The sequence below is a fragment of the Rhineura floridana genome, chromosome 1 (assembly GCF_030035675.1).
Source record: "Rhineura floridana isolate rRhiFlo1 chromosome 1, rRhiFlo1.hap2, whole genome shotgun sequence".
NCBI lineage: Eukaryota > Metazoa > Chordata > Lepidosauria > Squamata > Rhineuridae > Rhineura > Rhineura floridana.
In genome coordinates, this window is record NC_084480.1 from 230,351,975 (window position 1) to 230,372,012 (window position 20,038).

The window sequence follows — 20,038 nt, forward strand, 5'->3', positions numbered from 1 at the left end:
ATATTTCTCCCTCCAATAGCAATCCATAGGCATAAGTAAACAGGAGCCAGTGCTGGAGAACCAGCAGTTTGGGGACTACTACATTAAGGTTTATGTGCAGGACTTATATATGGTAATCTAGGGATTGGACGTGGCAAATATTTTAAGAGGATAGGCTCCATGATGGTTTTTTATGTACCATCATATGTGATGTTTATTAACCCTGGCATGGGGGGATCACTTATTGGAGAATAGCAAGTGGGATATAGCAAGATATCTCTACATTTGCTGTAACCACTTTAGCTACCATCGATCAAATTACCACAGTAGCTAAAGCTGCCATCCAATACACATTTAACTGGCAGTAAGTCCTATTGAACCCAATTGAGCTTACTTCTGAGTAGACATGTATTGGATTGCAGCTTTAGTCTAACCCATACGATCAAGCTGCCTACTTCTTTGTTCCTTGAGCAGGTGTATAAAGGATTGTAGTCTATGTGGATTGATCTCATTAAATAAATTACTTAAGTTTAATTTTAGAGGTACATAGTATCGTACTTAATTTTTATATTTTTCTACTAATCTTGCACAAAGATCCCATACAAAACTAACCTACACAAAATTTGTTTATCCTAGTTAATTGGCCAGAATCATATGTTGGCATCATAGACAACCATAGAATTACACCTTTATCATATCTTAAATAATTTATCACCAGACTTGGTGTTTTATCTTGACAAAGTCTGGATGAATTAGGTTTACTTTGCCCAACTTTCCAAAGTGTTTATGTGAATGGAGAAATATTAAGATATTAAAGCAAATAATGGTGCTTTCACAGAGAGTATGTGACCGAAATATAAATAGACTGATACCTTTACTACTCATTATAGTTAAACAAATTAGTGCCCACAATTAAGTACTTCCTTAGAGCCTTTCCTAAAGGCTCATTATAAAAAGATATGACACATATATGGAAATGGACAGAATGGGATGTTTAAAAGCTCAACAAAAATTTCAGCAGTGAAAAGATAGTCTGAGAAATCTGCAAAAAACAGACAGGTAGACAGACACATTCTTTTCCATAGTGCTTCAAAATTCAGATGACAGAGTTTAGTTTAGATGCAACTAAACTTTAGTTTAGATGTGGACAGCCACCTGTCAGATGTACTTTAATTTGGATTACTATATTGAGCAGGGGGTGGACACGATGGCCTTACAGGCCTTTTCCAACTCTATGATTCTATAATTATATTTTCTCTCGTAAGTTACCATTGAGGGTTCTAGTCTTAGTATCAACATGAACATACAGTGGGTGATCTTCTAAACAAACACTGGAATCCAACTTCAGAGATGGCTTCTCTACCTGTGGCTGCTCTTTGCCATTATTGTATCACAACTTAGACAGGTATGTGGCAGTTCACTAACTAAAGCAGGTGTAAGTAAAAGTCATGTACAGCCACTTTACATAATATCTTATGATCAATTCTATGAAAGAAAATCACACATACAGCAAGTACTATTTGATTTATAATACACAAATGGATACATTTCTATGGAAGGAATTCCTAACAGAGAGTCAAGACAGCTTATGTGTATGAATAGCTCTGAATTCCTGTCATACCTATTGCAAAGTTCAAAAAGCCACTTTGATGCTGAGGTTTTTCTGTTTGTACTAGAACCAACAAGAATGATAATTTAACAATACTGTTAACAAATGTTTGGGAAACCCTGGAAAATGTCAATAGTTTGCACTTTTACAAAGGTCTGTAATGAAATCTGAGCCATTGCAAAGCTGAGAGTGCTATACATCATAGCTATCGATATAACTGAGTAAAAGAAAATCCAAAATCCACAGTTGGGCAATAGATTTATTAGGAGTAGGACCAACCAAAATGACACAAAACAGTAGCAAGCTTTCACGTTCTCCAGAATTCAGCATCAAGCAAGATGTTACACAAAGCATGGAACAGGGGGCCAAGGAAAAACAAAAATGAATAAAAAGTATTGGCTTTGTTTGAAAATGATGAGAAACACAGTGACATCCCCCACCCAACTAAATTAATCCCATTTGGAACAATCAATGTCCAGCTGGCTGATTAAAAAGAAGCTCTAATTAATGAACTGAAAGCGAGAAAATGTTTATTGCTTCCAGATGTAATGTACAGTATATTTTGCATACAGGGAAGGTCATCCATCATCAAGGTAGCTTATATCAGAGATGCTTTGTATACACATCATTGTTCTCCATATATAGAAAAGGCTGCAGCAACAGCATTATTGGATATTCCAAAGTTTTAAAGAAGAGGTGGGGAATCTGTGGCTCTCCACATGTTGTTCACATTCCAACTCCCATCAGCCTCAGTCAGCATGGCTAATAGTCAGAGATAATGGGAGTCATAGCCCAGGAACATCAGTGAAGGGGCACAGGTTCTCTGTCAGCTGGAATGCAGCTTTTCATATGCTGTACGGAGCTACCCAGGAATGAGCTGTCCCACTGTATTTATCCTACCAAATGGTAAGAACAATTTTATAAGAAATCAACTGCCAATATGCAGTAGAGTGTCATCTTTCTAGGCCTTGTGTAACACAAAGCTGCCACCTTGAATATATATTTTATAGAAAAGCAAGAAAGAAATGCTGAAAATAATAAACATATACATAAATGTTCGAGAGTTATGTGTTACCCAGTTACAAACTCATGAATTCACACCAATGAGCCATAACATTTCAAAAATATCACCCATTTTCCTGCCTAAAAGTATACCTCATAATTTCAGTCAATAAACTCTGAGCTCAAAATCATATTGTTTGGAGACAATCCAAAATTAAAAAAATACATTAATGCATCTTGCTGTCGCTTGAGTTAAATAAAGCCTTTATAGCCACAGAAGAGGATATCCTTGTTTATACAGATACCATAATTTCCACTCAGAAACAATTTCCTAACAGATCACATTGTGACAAAGTTGCTCTTCAGTTGCAGCTGCAACCACATGGAAACTTCTTTTCTGTAATCAGATTCCCTGTGGCAAAGGAGGTGCATGTGACAGTTCCATAGGAAATACATTTGTAATTAGCCCCAGCTACATGGTTAGAAAAATCAACTCATTTGAAACGTGGTGTTGGAGGAGAGCTTTGCGCATTCCATGGACTGCAAAAAAGACAAATAATTCGGTGTCAGAACAAATTAAACCAGAACTGTCACTAGAAGCTAAAATGATGAAACTGAGGTTATCATACTTTGGACACATCATGAGAAGACATGATTCACTAGAAAAGACAATCATGCTGGGAAAAACAGAAGGGAGTAGAAAAAGAGGAAGGCCAAACAAGAGATGGATTGATTCCATAAAGGAAGCCACAGACCTGAACTTACGAGATCTGAACAGGGTGGTTCATGACAGATGCTACTGGAGGCCACTAATTCATAAGGTCACCATAAGTCGTAATCGACTTGAAGGCACATAACAACAACAACACATGGTTGCATCACTCACAGGCAGCCCCCAGCCACAAGAGATCAGCTTATAGACGAACAGTTTATTTATTTATTTAAAATATTTCTATCCCTCCCTTCTACCCTATAACAGGGCACTCAGGGCAGCTTACAAAAGTAAAATCAAACACACACATAATAAAACTGTAAACAATAAAATCACAAAAACATTAAAATAAACTAAAATACATAAAATACAATTAAAATACATAAAATACTACACACACAAACAAACATATACATATATATAGGGAGTGGTACCAAAGGGGACTACAAGGGTAAAATTTAATGTGGAAGGCATTAAATCAAAATCAGTGTCAGGCTCTACCTTCCCAAAGGCTCTCTGGAACAAGATCGCTTTCAGAAGTCTCCAGAAAACCATCCGGGAGGGAGCAGAGCGGACTTCTTGGGGTAGGGTGTTCCAAAGCTTGGGGGCCACAGCTGAAAAACCTCTCTCCCGCATGCCTATCAGTCTAACATGTTTCACTCCAGGCACGCAGAGGAAACCAGAGGCAGATGATCTTAAATCCTGGGCAGGTACATATGGGCGTAAGCGGTCCCTCATGTACATTGGTCCAAGGCTGTTTAGGGCTTTAAAGGTCAGAACCAACACTTTGAATTGGTCCCAGAAACAAACTGGGAGCCTGTGGAACCGATAAAGCACAGGGGTGATATGCTCCCTGCACCGTGCTCCAGTTAACATTCTGGCTGCTGCATTTTGAACCAACTGTAATTTCTGAACCATTTTCAAAGGCAGCCCCACATAGAGTGCATTACAGTAATCAAGCCTCAATGTCACCAATGCATGTGTCACTGTGGCCAAGTCAACTGCCTCCAGGAATGGACGCAGCTGGTAGACCAGTTTGAGTTGGCCAAAAGCACTCCTGGCTACTGCAGCCACCTGATATTCAAGCAGCAGGGCAGGATCCAGGAGGACTCCCAAACTGCGGACCTGGTCCTTCAAGGGGAGTGCAACCCCATCCAGAACAGATTGCAACCCCGTCCCTGGTGCAGTTTCCCCCTAGACCAGCAGTACTTCCATCTTGTCTGGATTAAGTTTCAGTTTGTGAGCCCACATCCAGCCCTTCATAGCCTCCAGGCACAGGTTTAGGATGAGCACTCCCTCCCTGCAATCAGGTGGTAGGGAGAGATAGAGCTGAGTGTCATCAGCATATTGATGACATTGTACTCCAAACCTCCTCATGACCTCTCTTAATGGTTTCATATAAATGGGGTTGAGCAGTAGTCTCCCAGCACCACTTCCTGGGTCCTGTCCATCAGATAGGACCAGAGCCACTGTAAAACAGTGCCTCCCAATCCCATCCCAGCTAGATGGTCCAGAGGGATACCATGGTCGATCATATTGAAGGCCGCCGAGAGGTCCAGCAGCACCAACAGGGATGCACTCCCCCTGTTTGATGCCAAGGCAGTCTCTGTCCCATGACCAGGCCTGAAGCCTGATTGAAAAGGGTCTAGATAATCCAATTCATCCAGGAAAACTTGGAGCTGAGCAGCCACTACCCTTTCAACCACCTTGCCCAGAAAAGGGAGATTAGAGACTGGGCGGAAGTTGTTAAGATCTGCAGGGTCTAATGAAGGCTTTTTAAACAAAGGTCTTATCGCAGCCTCCTTCAACAATGTTGGTATAGAACCTTCCCTTATGGAGGTGTTAATTAAATATGCCAACCAGTCAGCCATTCTCCCTCTGGCAGATTTGATTAACCAGGACGGGCAAAGGTCAAGGAACAAGTAGTGGCCCTTGATTTTCCGAACAGGTGCAGCACTGGAGGAATGGAGAAGACCTGCCCTGGGAGTGAGTACCTGAGCTGTTGTTGGAGATCACTTGTGGCCGAGTAAGATTGTCTTCCAAGATAATTTGGTTGGAAGACGCCTGTGCATGAATTTGTTTTATGTGGGGAGATCAGCACATGACGATCAACACACAATCTTGACAGAAAAAGACTTTGATCCAATAGCATGGGTACCACGACGATTGGAAGTCTTTTATCTGCTGCAGCCTTCATCTGCCTTCACAGCCAGTGTAACATACACACTGTTATCCTTTCAAGCTTGGAATGAAGTTGCCTTTTAACACGAAGTTCATCCTCAGAAAGTTGAATGGTTCTATTAGGTGAATGTTGTCTCTTGAGACAGGTGAAGGTCCTGGTATGTGGTGCAAGAACTGGGACCCCCTGCCTGAACCTGACTCCAGAGAGTGGATACAGTCAATCTTGCAGCTTCTTGCATTAGCTGCTGGCTGGGTCAGGGAGCATAAAAGCCCAGCTGCCCTTGGGTGGTGGGTTTGCCACTTCTGGGGTTTGTCCCTTGGGGAGCCCCTTAGGGACTCCCAAGGGTGAGGGCACTACCTCCTTCTATTTTTTTAACCAATCTAGAGGCGATTGGTAGTGGGAAGGGTGTATGGTGCATGTGTAGTTCCTGTCCAGGGTGAGAGCCTGTGCAGTGAACTGAATGTTAGGAGAAAGTCACCAGATGCCTTCAGAGTGAGTGTCTGCAACTGGCAGATGGCAGGCTTCCCTGGGTGTGAGACAGGGGGAAGTAAATGTGCCCTGTGTGAAAGACCTATTGAGTAGGTCTGAATGTTCCCAATTCTCTCAGAGACCTACTGGGATAACTGGTTCAGGTAGGTTTTGTTGGTGGGCTATTGTTGTGTCCATATCAGATGTTTAGGAGGAGTCTTAGTAAGGAAGAACATGGGTGATGCCACCCCAATTTCAGTGATCATGGGTAGAGGGAGGTATAGCCGTGGGGAGGTGGTGAACTACCATAGAAAAAGAGTTCAAGGCTATCTATGCCTTGTTCCTCACTCCCACTCCTCTCATGGATGGGTTCCTCATTGCTCATCTGCTGTGCCCACTGGCCTGTGTGTGTTGCTGTTTAATGACAGATCAAGAAGACCACACTCATCCATGATTTGATCATGGATGAAGGGCTGATTTGGTGTGCATTACCAAGACCTGGGTGGGTGAGCTGGGAGGAGTTGAGCTGGGAGGAGTTGAGCTGGGAGGAGTTGAGCTGGGAGGAGTTGATCTGACCCAGCTTTGCCCACCTGGATACTCGGTACAACACCAGCACAGGCTGCAGGGATGGGGGGGAATAGTTGCTGTAGTCTACAGAACTTCGATATGTCACCAGGAAACCACTCTGTCTTGGAGCTGGCTGTGAGGGCCTGCACCTGGTGTCAGGCAAAGGAGAAAGTAAACTAGGGTTGCTGCTGGTGTACTCCACTCTGCTGCCTGGCAGCTTATCTGACTAAGCTGGCGGAGGCCATCTTGGGTGTGGTATTGGGGGAGCCCAGAACGATAGTCCTGGGTGATTTCAATGTCCATGCTGATGCTGTCTCTAGTGTTCTGGCTTGGGACTTCATGGTCTCCATAACAGCCATAGGGTTGTCTCAAGTTGTCACCAGTCTGACACACAGGGCAGGGCACACCCTTGACTTGGTTTTTGCTCCAGATGGAGGAAGGGAGTCGAAGGTTTGACATACCGACTCCACAGCCCTGCCAGCAGCTTCTCTGACTGAGCGGGCGGATGCCGTCTTGACTGTGGTGTTGGAGGAACCCAGAACGATAGCACTGGTTGATTTCAGTGTGCATGCTGAGGCTGCCTCTAGTGTTCTGGCTTAGGACTTCATGGCCTCCATGACGACTATGGGGCTGTCTCAAGTTGTCACTGGCCCAACACATAGGGCAGGACACACCCTCAACTTGGTTTTTGCTCCAGATGGAGGAAGGGATGGTTTGGAGATGGGGTGTGTGTGGATGTCACCCCATTGTCATGGTCAGACCACTTCCTAGTGAAGTTTAGACTTATGGCTCTGATCCTTCCCTGCAGGGGTGTTGGCCAGTTTAAGATGGTCCATCCCCAGAGATTTTGGAATCCAAAGGATTGCTGAATGCCCTGGGGGAGTTCCCAGAAGATATAGAATGTGACCCTGTTGAAGCCCTTGTCATGCTGTGGAACAGCGAGGCGCGTCCGGCTCTTAAAACGGTTGCCCCTGAGTGTCCTCTCCAGCATTGTGGAGCCCACTTTGCACCACGGTACACCAGTGACCTAAGGGCAATGAAACAGGCTGGATGACAGCTAGAGCTCAAGTGGTGAAAGATGTACTGTGAGGCTGATCAGACACGAGTAAAACATCATAAATGTGCCTACTGTGCGGCAGTGAAGGTGGCAAAGAAGGCTAATTTATCTAAAACCATTGCATCCTTAAGTAGCTGTCCAGTGGACGTTTTCTGTATTGACAGGAATCTGTTGACATCAACTCCAGGAAATTGAGTTTAGACCCTAAGGAGGCCCACTGTGAATTGTTTGCAAGGCACTTTGAGGGTAAAGTTGCTCGCCTCTGTAACAATCTTGATGCCCCATCCGCATCTACTGTAGTCCCCAATGAGGTGTCCAGTGCAGCATCTGCTGCAACTTCTTGGGAATGGTTTCAGTTGATGCAACCTGATGACATGGACAAGGTGCTTGTGATGATGTGGCCAGCAACATGCCCTCTCAACCCATGCCCTTCTTGGTTGCCAAGGAGGTTTGACCAAGTGGATCCAGGGTGTGGTCAATGCGTTGTTGTGGGAGGGAGCAGTTCCAGCCACCTTGAAATAGGGAGTGATCTGACTGCTCCTGAAAAAGCCCACCCTGGACCCATTTGTCTGCGACAACTATCTGCCACTCACAAATACCCCCTTTTTAGGGAAAATGATTGAGTGGGTTGTGGCTCAGCAGTTGCAAGAACCCGATTATCTTGACCCATTCCAGTCTGGGTTCAGGCCTGGTTATGGGACTGAATCAGCCTTGGTCACCCAATGGATGACCTTTATCAGGAGAAGGACAGGGGGAGTGTGACCCTGTTATTCTTACTTGATCTCTCGGCGGCTTTTGATACCATTGACCATGGTACATTTCTGGGTTGACTTGGTGAGATGGGTATTGAAGGCACTGTTTACAGTGGTTCCAATCCTGTCTCCAAGGTCGTTTTCAGAGAATAGCATTGGGTGATTGTCTTTCAGCCCCCTGGCAGTTGTGCTGTGGGGTGCCACAGGATACCATTTTGTTTCCCATGCTGTTTAACATCTATATGAAGCCCTTGGGAGCAGTTACCAAGAGATTTTGGGTGAGGTGTCAGCAGTACGTTGATGATACCCAGCTCTATTTCTTTGTAAAATATGAATTGGGAGAATCCGTGCAAATCCTGGACCAGTGCCTAGACACGGTGGTGGTGGGGATGATGGCCAACAAACTGAGTCTGAATCCTAGCAAGACAGAGACGTTGTGGGTTGGTGGTTCCTGAGTTTGGATAATTGGTCAGTGGCCTTCTTTGAATGTGGTCGTACTCCCTTTGAAAGATCAGGACCATAGTCTGGGGGTGTACCTGGATCCTTCTTTGTTGCTAGATGCCCAGGTGACCTCAGTGGCTAGGGGTGCCTTTTACCAGCTTCTGCTGGTAAGACAGCTGCGGCTGTTTCTGGACCAGGATAGCCTGACCACTGTTGTCGATGCACTGGTAACCTCAAGGTGGATTACTGTAATGAATTCTGTGTGGGGCTGCCCTTGTGGTTGATCTGGAAGCTGCAGCTGGTACAAAATGTGGTGGCGAGACTGCTCCCTGGAGCCGGGTATTGCCAACATGTCAACCTGCTGCTGAAAGAATTGCACTGGCTACCTATTAGCTACTGGGCTAAGTTCAAGGTTCTAATTTTGGTGTACAAAGCCCTATACAGCTTGGGACCAGGATACCTAAAAAACCATCCTACCCCTTATATACCCAGTCAAACACTTCATTCTGCACGTGAGGGCCTCCTGCAGACACCATCTTATCAGGAGGTCTGTTCTGTGCAACATAGGAAACAGACCTTTAGTGTAGTGGCACCTACCATTTGAAATTCCCTCCCCCTAAATATTAGACGTAAGACCCTCCGTGGCTCAGAGTGGTAAGCAGCAGTAACGCAGCCGAAGCTCTGCTCACGGCCGGAGTTCAATTCCAATGGAAGGAGGAAGTCAAATCTCTGGTAAAAGGGGTCGAGGTCCACTCAGCCTTCCATCCATCCATGGTTGGTAAAATGAGTACCCGGCATATGCTGGGGGGTAAAGAAAGGCCGGGGAAGGAACTGGCAATCCCACCCCATATATACGGTCTGCCTAGTAAACGTCGCAAGACATCACCCTAAGAGTCGGAAACGACTCACACTATAAGTGCGGTGCGGGGACACCTTTTTTAAATATTAGACAGGTGCCATCTATGTTAACTTTTTGGCACCTACTGAAAGACCCTCTTTGAACAAGCCTTTTAAATAGAAACCTTATCCCAGTCTGTGTTGGAACTACTTTTTAATATGTTTTTAAACCTTTTAAAAAATGTTTTTAAAGATATTTTGTTTTAATATATTTTAAAGTCTGTTTTTATGATGTTTTAATGTGGTTTTAGTGCTTTTGTTTGCCGCCCTGGGCTCCTACTGGGAGGAAGGTTGGGATATAAATCTGACAGACAGACAGACAGATGGATAATTCATCTCCCATTGGACTAGGCTATGTTTAAAGGGTACCAAAAACATACATATATACACATATAAATAATCTCCTCCTTTTATCAAAACATATTTTCCTGTCACAGTAACCAATTTTGAACTGCATTTGTTTCTTTTAAAAACAAAGCTTGTAGAAGCCATCTTCATTGCCACACATTAGGCCCCAGATCTTTCTTATTTTTCCTGCTTAACAAATCTATTTGTGTATAATTAAGATCCATTGTTTGCATTTGCTTTGCTTTTTGTTTAAACATCACTCACCTTGACTGCAAACTCTAGGGGCTGCATAGCTAAACACACACACACACACACTCACACACATGTGTGAAGTACAAATCGAAGAGGTAGGATTGCAGCTTGAGAATGATAGACAAATGGTGAAGGAATACCTAATTACTTTGAACAAGTTCAAAATTCCAGGGCCCAATGAACTGCATCCTAAAGTAATGAAGGAACTGGCTGAAGAACTCTCAGAAGAGCTGTCTTTTACCTTTGCAAGACAATGGAGGATGGGTGAAGTGGCAGATGTCTGGAGGAAGGCTAATGTTGTCCCTATCTTCAAAAAGGGCAAAAAGGAGAAACTGGGAACTACAGACCAGTCAGACCACTCTCACAAATATTATACTAGCAGTTGGCAATAGTGAAAATAGTTTGAAATATTATGTCACCATCATGGTATCTTACTTAATTGGCATAAATTGCTGCAAAAAATGTTCTGATTGTAGACTGGTTTCATAAAGGAGTCAAGAGTACCAATTTGGCCTATATCTAAATGTACACACAAACAGGTTTAGGTCTGGTCTGTGACGGTCTGGAATGTACAGTACATGAACCAATCAGTGAATGAAGTAAGTTGTCTATCCCTGCCAAGCAAGAAAGCAAACATGGAACCATTTGTATTTCCTCGTGGCAAGCTTGCTTCCCCCAAACCCCGCTTCCCATCCTTCATGCGTCATGTTCTCTTAGACTGTAAGCCTGAAGGGTGGAACTGCTTTACTACTGCCTTTTGTAAACCACTCTGGGAGCCTTTTCAACTTTAGGATAGTTTATAAATGCTTTAAATAAAATAAACAAACAAGTACGTTTGGAATTCACATAGGTCCAATATACATACTGCTTTTTGAGTTTTGACTGCTGCTGCAAAACCAGTTTTACATGTTATATGCACAAAAATTCCAATTGTTTGAGTTTTCCACATTAAGTTCAGATGTCAAGATGGAGACACAGTAGTGCTCATATAATCTAAGCATCACTCCTTTTATATGCTACTGATGCAACATGGAAAGGGGGTCAGAGGGAAGCAGGTTCTAGAAGGTCACCATGTCCTAAAATTAATGTGTTAATCAGGCAACAATAAAACCCCAAACACTGTTTTGATCCTCTTTATCTATCATGAGGAACCCAACAAAACACAGTTCCACTATTATTTCCAACAGAATCCGCAGCTACAAACACCTATGAGTGATATTTCAGGAAACAAACTGCCAACGTGACAATACCAAAAAGATTTAAAATGAAATGAAATGGGCATTGGAAGTCTTGCAATAACATAGTGCCTGTCTAATTTTCTCTTGAAAGTCCATGGACTCAGCTCATCTGTGTATAGGAATACAGATCGGTAAAGAATTACTCTGTTTGCTCTCACACTTTGAAGTACTGGTTACCACATGGGACTTAGCACAATCTAACCCATTGGGAGCACTTTGACAGTGCCATATTTGCGACTTAGGTGGCTTCCTTCCCAAGTCATTTATATCCCTAAGATTTGCTTTGGCTTTGCAAAATGATCCATCATCTGCTTCACTGGCTGTTGTTTTCGCAGTGAAAGTAGCAATTCAGAGAAGAATTGAGAAGTATACTACTTGCCATAGTTGAATGATAAAAGCAGCACCAGATTCAGGAAATGTTTGCTTTTTTATTAAAGGAAAACAATGGGTATGAACAAAAATTGTCATGAGAACAACGGCCAGAATGCAGAAGCACTTCTATGCAAAAAGCCAGCTATATGAAACAGGTGTCTACTTCCTGACCAGAATTTCTATATGTAATTTGAATTCCTATTTTTATTGTTGTACATGGAGAATATATAATGAAAGAGAGAGAGCAACTGATAAAGGAGGGATATAGTTCTCAATGGTTTGCCTATTTACAATTGTTAGAAAGATATAAAATGGATAAGAAAATGTATGGGTTTGAAATAAGTAAATCTGATTTTGAAATAGGTTTGTGTACAAATGATGAAAGTATAATTGCGAAAATGTATAAACTCTTGCTGAAAATGGATATGGAAGAAGAACAAGTAAAAGAGTGTATGGTAAAGTGGGCAAAAAATTTTGGTTATAATATACAAATGGATCAATGGGAAAATATGTGGAAAAAAGGCTTGAGATTTACATTATGCTATAATCTTAAAGAAAATTTCTATAAAATGATGTACCGTTGGTACATGACTCCAGAAAAGTTGTCAAAAATGTATAGTAACGTTTCTAATGTTTGTTGGAAATGTAAACAACAAGAAGGATCATTTTATCATATGTGGTGGTTATGTAAACAGGCAAAATTATTTTGGGCACAGATAGGTAGGATGATGCAAAAAACCTTAAAGATAAATATTCAGTCAAAGCCAGAATTTTTTTTATTGGGTTTTATGGATAAACAAATAGAAAAGAAATATGGAAGAATAATATTATATACGATTACGGCAGCAAGATTATTATATGCACAAAAGTGGAAAATGGAATCAACACCAACAACAGAAGAATGGCTATTGAAATTAATGGACTTAGTAGAGATGGATAAATTGACATGTTTATTTAGAGAAAAATCGACAGATACATTTCTTAAGGAATGGAAGCCTCTCTTAGACTTTTTGTTGAAAGATAAAAATGAAATGATGATAATAGGATTTGACGATTAATTAAGATAGACTATGGAGAAAAGTGATCTTGTATGTATTTAGGGACAGGTTTGATATATATTATATATTTATAGCTGATCTGTGACAAATCGGAAGTCAAGTTTTTTATTTTCATTCCTATTGTGTTATGTTTTTTTGATTTTGTTTTGTTTGTTTTATGAAAATTTGAATAAAAATTATTATATAAAAAAAGAATTCCTATTTTTATTGTAAAACCCTTTTTAAAACTCTTGAATGCAAAATACAAATTCCATTGACTACACACACACAAATGCGCACACACATTTTTTGTCAGACTTTCACAGCTCCATGTTTCACAGCAATGCATTACCTTGATGAAAAGTGAATACCACATGATGTTTCAGTTCCCCTCTATTCATTTAGTGAAAATGTTTTTTCTCTTATGCCTTTTTGGGTCAAGTTCTCAGGTATGATGATCACTTTGAACACTGAACTACTGATGCAACAGACAACCTTGCCAATGTATGATACTGGAGGGACAGTCGCATATAATGCTTCATGCCATATGAAAATGTTGTTGAGCTACTAGTATGAAGATGCACAATGAGGCAGCGTTTGCCATGACACAAAATTCTGACAGTGTTGTGATTCTAAAACTTTATTTATGGTGCAGGCAGGTGTGTGGGGATTGAAGAAGGAGTGAAACTAACATTTACTGGGATCTGAATGGAACAACAACAGCTAATAAGCCAGTGGCCAGGGAATTGTTAAGAAAAATCTGACTCTGGTTGGCACACTGTAAAATAAAACACACCAAACAAACCAGAAATTCAACCAAAGTTAATTGCCCACAAATTCATAGGGGGGGGGAAGCATGGTAGGCAAGAAAGAGATATATTGATGCAACACACTTTGGACCCTACTAATCCTTATTCAGGGAAATTCAAAGAACAGTGATTCACAATTCAGATATGCTACCACTTCTATATTAATGACTTGGATGAGAAGGTGCAGGGAATGCTTATCAAATTTGCAGATGATACAAAATTGGGAGGGATAGCTAATACCCTGGAAGACAGACACAAATTCAAAGGGATCTTAATAGGCTAGAGCATTGGGCTGAAAACAACAGAATGAAATTTAACAGGGACAAGTGCAAAGTTCTGTTGTTGTTATGTGCCTTCAAGTCGATTACGACTTATGGCGACCCTATGAATCAGCAACCTCCAAGAGCATCTGTCATGAACCACCCTGCTCAAATCTTGTAAGTTCAGGTCTGTGGCTTCCTTTATGGAATCAATCCATCTCTTGTTTGGCCTTCTTTTTCTACTTCCTGCTGTTTTCCCCAGCATTATTGTCTTTTCTAGTGAAACATGTCTTCTCATGATGTGTCCAAAGTATGATAACCTCAGTTTCATCATTTTAGCTTCTAGTGACAGTTCTGGTTTAATTTGTTTCAACACCCAATTATTTGTCTTTTCGCAGTCCATGGTATGTGCAAAGCTCTCCTCCAGCACCACATTTCAAATGAGTTGATTTTTCTCTTATCCGCCTTTTTCACTGTCCAGCTTTCACATCCATACATAGAGATCGGGAATACCATGGTCTGAATGATCCTGACTTTGGTGTTCAGTGATACATCATTGAATTTGAGGACCTTTTCTAAGAACATAAGAACATAAGAAGAGCCTGCTGGATCAGGCCAGTGGCCCATCTAGTCCAGCATCCTGTTCTCACAGTGGCCAACCAGGTGCCTGGTTCTCTCACAGCTGCCCTACCCAGTCCGGGCTTTCTTCTGATTTCTTGACTATTGTCTCCATTTTGGTTAATGACTGTGCCGAGCTATTGATAATCCTTGACAAGTTCAATGTCCTCATTGTCAACTGTAAAGTTACATAAATCTTCTGTTGTCATTACTTTAGTCTTCTTGATGTTCAGCTGTAGTCCTGCTTTTGTGCTTTCCTCTTTAACTTTCATCAGCATTTGTTTTAAATCATTACTGGTTTCTGCTAAGAGTATGGTATTGTCTTCATATCTTAAATTATTGATGTTTCTCCCTCCAATTTTCACACCTCCTTCATCTTGGTCCAATCCCGCTTTCTGTATGATATGTACTGTTTACAGATTAAAGAAATAGGGTGATAAGATACAACCCTGTCTCACACCCTTTCCGATGGGAAACCAATCGGTTTCTCCATATTCTGTCCTTACAGTAGCCTTTTGTCCAGAGTATAAATTGCACATCAGGACAATCAGATGCTGTGGCACCCCTATGTCTTTTAAAGCATTCCATAGTGTTTCATGATCTACACAGTCAAAGGCTTTGCTGTAGTCTGTAAAGCACAGGGTGATTTTCTTCTGAAATTCCTTGGTCCGTTCCATCATCCAATGTAAGTTTGCAATATGATCTCTGGTGCCTCTTCCCTTTCTAAATCCAGCTTGGACGTCTGGCATTTCTCGCTCCATATATGCTAAGAGCCTTTGTTGTAGAATCTTGAGCATTACTTTACTTGCATGGGATATTAAGGCAATAGTTTGGTAATTACTGCATTCTATGGGATTCCCTTTATTTGGAATTGGGATGTATATGGAACGCTTCCAGTCTGTGGGCCATTGTTTAGTTTTCCATATTTCTTGACAAATTTTTGTCAAAATTTCTATAGATTCAGTCTCAGTAGCTTGTAGCAACTCTATTGGTATGCCATCTATTCCTGGTGATTTGTTTCTTCCAAGAATTTTAAGAGCAGCTTTCACCTCGCATTCTAAAATTTCTGGTTCTTCATCATATGGTTCCTCCGTGATGAATCTGTCATCCTGGCATCTCTTTTATAGAGTTCTTCAGTGTATTGCTTCCATCTTCCTTTTATTTCATCTCAGTCAGTCAGTGTGTTCCCCTGTTGATTATTCAACATCCCTACTTGTGGTTTAAATTTCCCTTTCATTTTTCTAATCTTTTCAATAGGGCTCTTGTTCTTCCCATTTTGTTGTCCTTTTCTATTTCTATACAATAACTATTGTAGTAGTTTTCTTTGTCCCTATGTACTAGTCGTTGTATAGTTGCACTTAGGGTTCTGACTGTGTTTCTATCTCCTTTTGCTTTTGCTTTCCTTCTCTCTTTAACCATTTTAAGAGTTTCTTCAGTCATCCATTGAGGTCTTTCTCTCTTTTTAACAAGAGGTATTGTCTTTTTGCATTCTTCCCTGATAAATGTCCCTGACTTCAGTCCATAGTTCTTCTGGTTCTCTGTCAACTAAGTTTAAAGCCTCAAACCTGTTCCCTATTTGATCTTTATATTCTTCTGGGATGTTATTTAAATTGTATTTTGGCATTATGAGTGCTTTGTTAGTCTTCTTTAGCTTTACTCTGATTTTTGATACGATCAGTTCATGATCTGTACCGCAGTCTGCTCCTGGTCTTGTTTTTGCAGAAAGTATGGAACTTCTCCATCTTCTGTTTCCAATTATATAATCAATTTGATTCCTATATTGACCATCTGGTGATGTCCACGTGTATAGTCGTCTTTTTGGTTGCTCAAAAAATGTGTTGGCAAGAAACAAATCATTGGCTTCACAGAATTCAATAAGTCTTTCTCCTGCTTCATTTCTGTCACCTAAGCCCCATTTCCCCACAATTCACAGTTCTTCTCTGTTCCCTACTTTTGCATTCCAGTCCCCCATGATTATCATCATATCTTGTTTTGGTGTGTGATCAATTTCCTCCTGTACTTCTGCGTAAGATCTCTCCAATTCTTCTTCTTCTGTGTTTGATGTTGGAGCATAGACTTGGATGATGGTTATGTTAATAGGTTTCCTGTTTAATGTCATTGATATCACTCGCTCAGATCTTGCGTTGTAGCTCCTAATTGCTTTTGCTACATCACTTCTCACTATTAAAGCAACCCCGTTTCTTCTTGATTTCTCATTTCCTGCATAAAATATTTTGTAGTTGTCTGATTGAAAATGTCCCATTCCAGTCCATTTTAATTCACTAACGCCAAGTATTGTAATGTTGATACGCTCCATTTCTTGCTTGACAATTTCTAACTTTCCCTGGTTCATGCTTCTCACATTCCATGTTCCTATTGTGTGCGTCGTACAACTCCGGACTCTCCTTTCGCATCTGTGTGCATCAGCCTCTGGGCTTCCATTCAGCTTTGACTCAGCTGCGTCATTAGTCACAGCGCTACTCGTACTTGTCCTTTGTTCTTCCCCAGTAGCTTGGTGAGTGTCTTCTGACCTGGGGGTCTCATCTTCCAGCACTTTCTCGTGTTGCATTTTGGATACTCTGTTCATAGGGTTTTCGTGGTAAGAGGTATTCAGAGGTGGTTTACCATTGCCTTCCTCTGAGTTTGGATGCATCTTAGTCTGGTGTCTCAGCTTTGACCATTCCGCCTTGGGTGCCCCTGTTAGGAGTCTAGCCTCTTGGTCTAGACTCCTGACGACAATGTTCTCAGCTTCTTCAACACTCTCAAACCCCCTCACCACATGGTGTGCATCCTAAGGGGGTCTACATCTAGGAAAAACAAAACCAAATTACCAGTTATGTGATGGGGGATACTTGGCTCAGCAATATGACATGTGAGAAGAATCTTGGGATTGTTGTTGATCACAAGCTGAATATGAGCAAACAGAGTGATGTAGCTGCAAAAAAGGCAAATGCTATTTTAGACTGGATTAACAGAAGTATAGTTTCCAAATCATATGAAATATTGGTTCCCCTCTATTCAGCACTGGTTAGGCTGCATCTTGAGTACTGTGTCCAGTTCTGGACAATGCACTTTAACAAGGATGCAGACAAACTGGAACGGGTTCAGAGGAGGGCAACAAATATGAACAGGGGACTAGAAACAAAGCCCTATGAGGAGAGACTGAAAGAACTGGGCATGATTAGCCTTGAGAAAAGAAGACTGAAGCAAGATATGATAGCACTTTCTACTTGAAAGGTTGCCACACAGAAGAGGGCCAGGATCTCTTCTCAACTGTCCCAGAGTGCAGGACATGGAATAATGGGCTCAAGTTAGAGGAATCCAGGTTTCGACTACATATCAGGAAAACCCTCCTAACTGTTAGAGTACTGCGACAATGGAACCAATTACCTAGGAAGGTGGTGGACTCTCCAACACTGGAGGCTTTCAAGAGGCAGCTGGACAGCCGCCTGTCAAGGTATGCTTTGATTTGGATTCCTGCACTGAGCAGGGGGTTGTACTCTGTGGCCTTATAGGCCCCTTTCAATTCTACGATTCTATGATTCTATATCTTAGCATAACAAATTACCAAGAATGTGTTAGATCAATAAATCTCTTTTTTGTTGATCCCTTGTTTTTTTGCTTTTGCTTCCAGTTCCTTTTAGGGGTTCCCATTTTTGTTTTACAAATCCACAAGTCTCATCAGCAGCATTTTGGCTTTCACAAAGATTTGACATTTGTAAGTTATGTACCAAGGAAAGGAAGGACAGTGATATTCCTTTCTTCAAGAAATAATAATGCAGCAATTCACACTAGAATTTCACATCTGATATCACTCTTTAGTATAATAAAGTTGGTGAAGACACCCGAGCCCAGATTGCCTTCATGTACACTTTCAAATGCATGCTCAAACAATGGTCAATGGTGTTTAACCCTAAACTATAAAGTATAGGACAAATCTTAGTTACACCCCATGGTTAGTTTGGAGACAGCTAAACAACAAGCCTGGGTTTGGACAACACACTAAGCCAAACCATGGCTTAGCTCAGTAGAGTGCACCAACCAGGGAGGAATGAAGCGGTGGCAATCTCCTCTCCAGGAGCCCATGGATTCATACTAAGCCGTGGTTTGGTTTAGCATGACACGTAAGCCAGGTCAGTGTAATCACTGTGAAGAGAACAAGATTTATAACAATTATCAGCATTCTGATAATATATTTCTACAGAAAACTGAATCTTTGAAGACAAAATGATGACTCTAATGGAAAGTATTTTTGTTTCATAAACTGTAAAGAGTGGATTTATCAAAACTTCATTCTACTGTTGAACAACTGATCTAACCATACAGCATTTGAAGCTGAAGTTCAATGTGTCCTGGAATTTTATCTGTTCTTTGCTGCTTTCTTATAGTGACAGGATTATTACTACCCTAGCAAGTGCCTGTAGCAATACTTGGCAAAAAAAAAAACACCTTCCCCCCAAAAAAACCCATCAAAAATTCATGTCATCATTTGTTTTAATAGTATCCCCTAGGCATTGTTTACTCAGAGATATAACAAGATATAACAACTGGGGGCCAAATCCAGACAGAGACGAATAATAAACAAGCACCCAAGCTAGTTAAAAATAACCACACAGAGAGACAAGAATCTAGCTCTACATTCTATAAAAGGATATTATTGCACCATCTCATTAAGATAAGGTACCTTGTTTAAATGCTGTATCTTAATCCATCTGAAACATTGTCTCATAAGCAGCTTAATTTACTCAGGCTGAAGATGTGGTAATAATTGCTTACCTGACTCACAGGCAAATGTCTTTGATGTCTCATCATGGAAGATAATTGCCACTGCATGCTTCTTTGTCTCTCGAGGCAGTCTGGTTATGTTTTTGATGTTGTGCAGCTCAGTTACCTTAAAATGAAGAGGTACAGAATTTAGTCTGGTTTAGAAATAGAAGAATGAAAATCCCATCTTTTTCATTTTCCTCATAGCCTCCACATTTTCTGATGACCACTGGAATGGACTTAATTATTAGTTGACAAATATATTTGTTTGTGTGTGTGTGTGTATTTACTCAAACTTTAGAATTTTTCTAGAAGAACTATTCCATCACACATGATTTATATTCATTATACTTTGAGAATCTCAGAGATAGCCTATTCATTTTCATATGCTTTGGCTTTGTGAATTTCTTCATAATACAAGCCACTTGTCTGAATTCCTAAACTGGCAAATCCTTTGCAGCAGCAGCAGCAGCAGCAGCACATAGCTTTCCATCTTAGAAAACTTTATGCCACCAGCAAGAAGAACATAGTTCACCCATCATGCCAATTAGCATCACATACCTTTGCACTGACATAGACTTCTTTTACTTTAAACTGAATTGATAATTCTATGGTCATCCAAGCCTAAACCAGAAAATGCAAGTTGGCATTCATCTGAAATATTTCAAGAGCAT

The 20,038-nt window shown here is 41.1% G+C and overlaps 1 protein-coding gene across 1 annotated transcript in view; it reads right to left on the bottom strand.

The window, feature by feature from the left end:
* DOK6 (docking protein 6) overlaps positions 1 to 20,038 on the bottom strand; it is a 481,228-nt gene that overhangs the window by 205,663 nt on the left and 255,527 nt on the right. Inside the window, exon 3 of the mRNA XM_061593326.1 lies at positions 19,377 to 19,491. Coding sequence (XP_061449310.1) covers positions 19,377 to 19,491 — 115 coding nt within the window. The remainder of the gene's footprint in view (positions 1 to 19,376; positions 19,492 to 20,038) is intronic.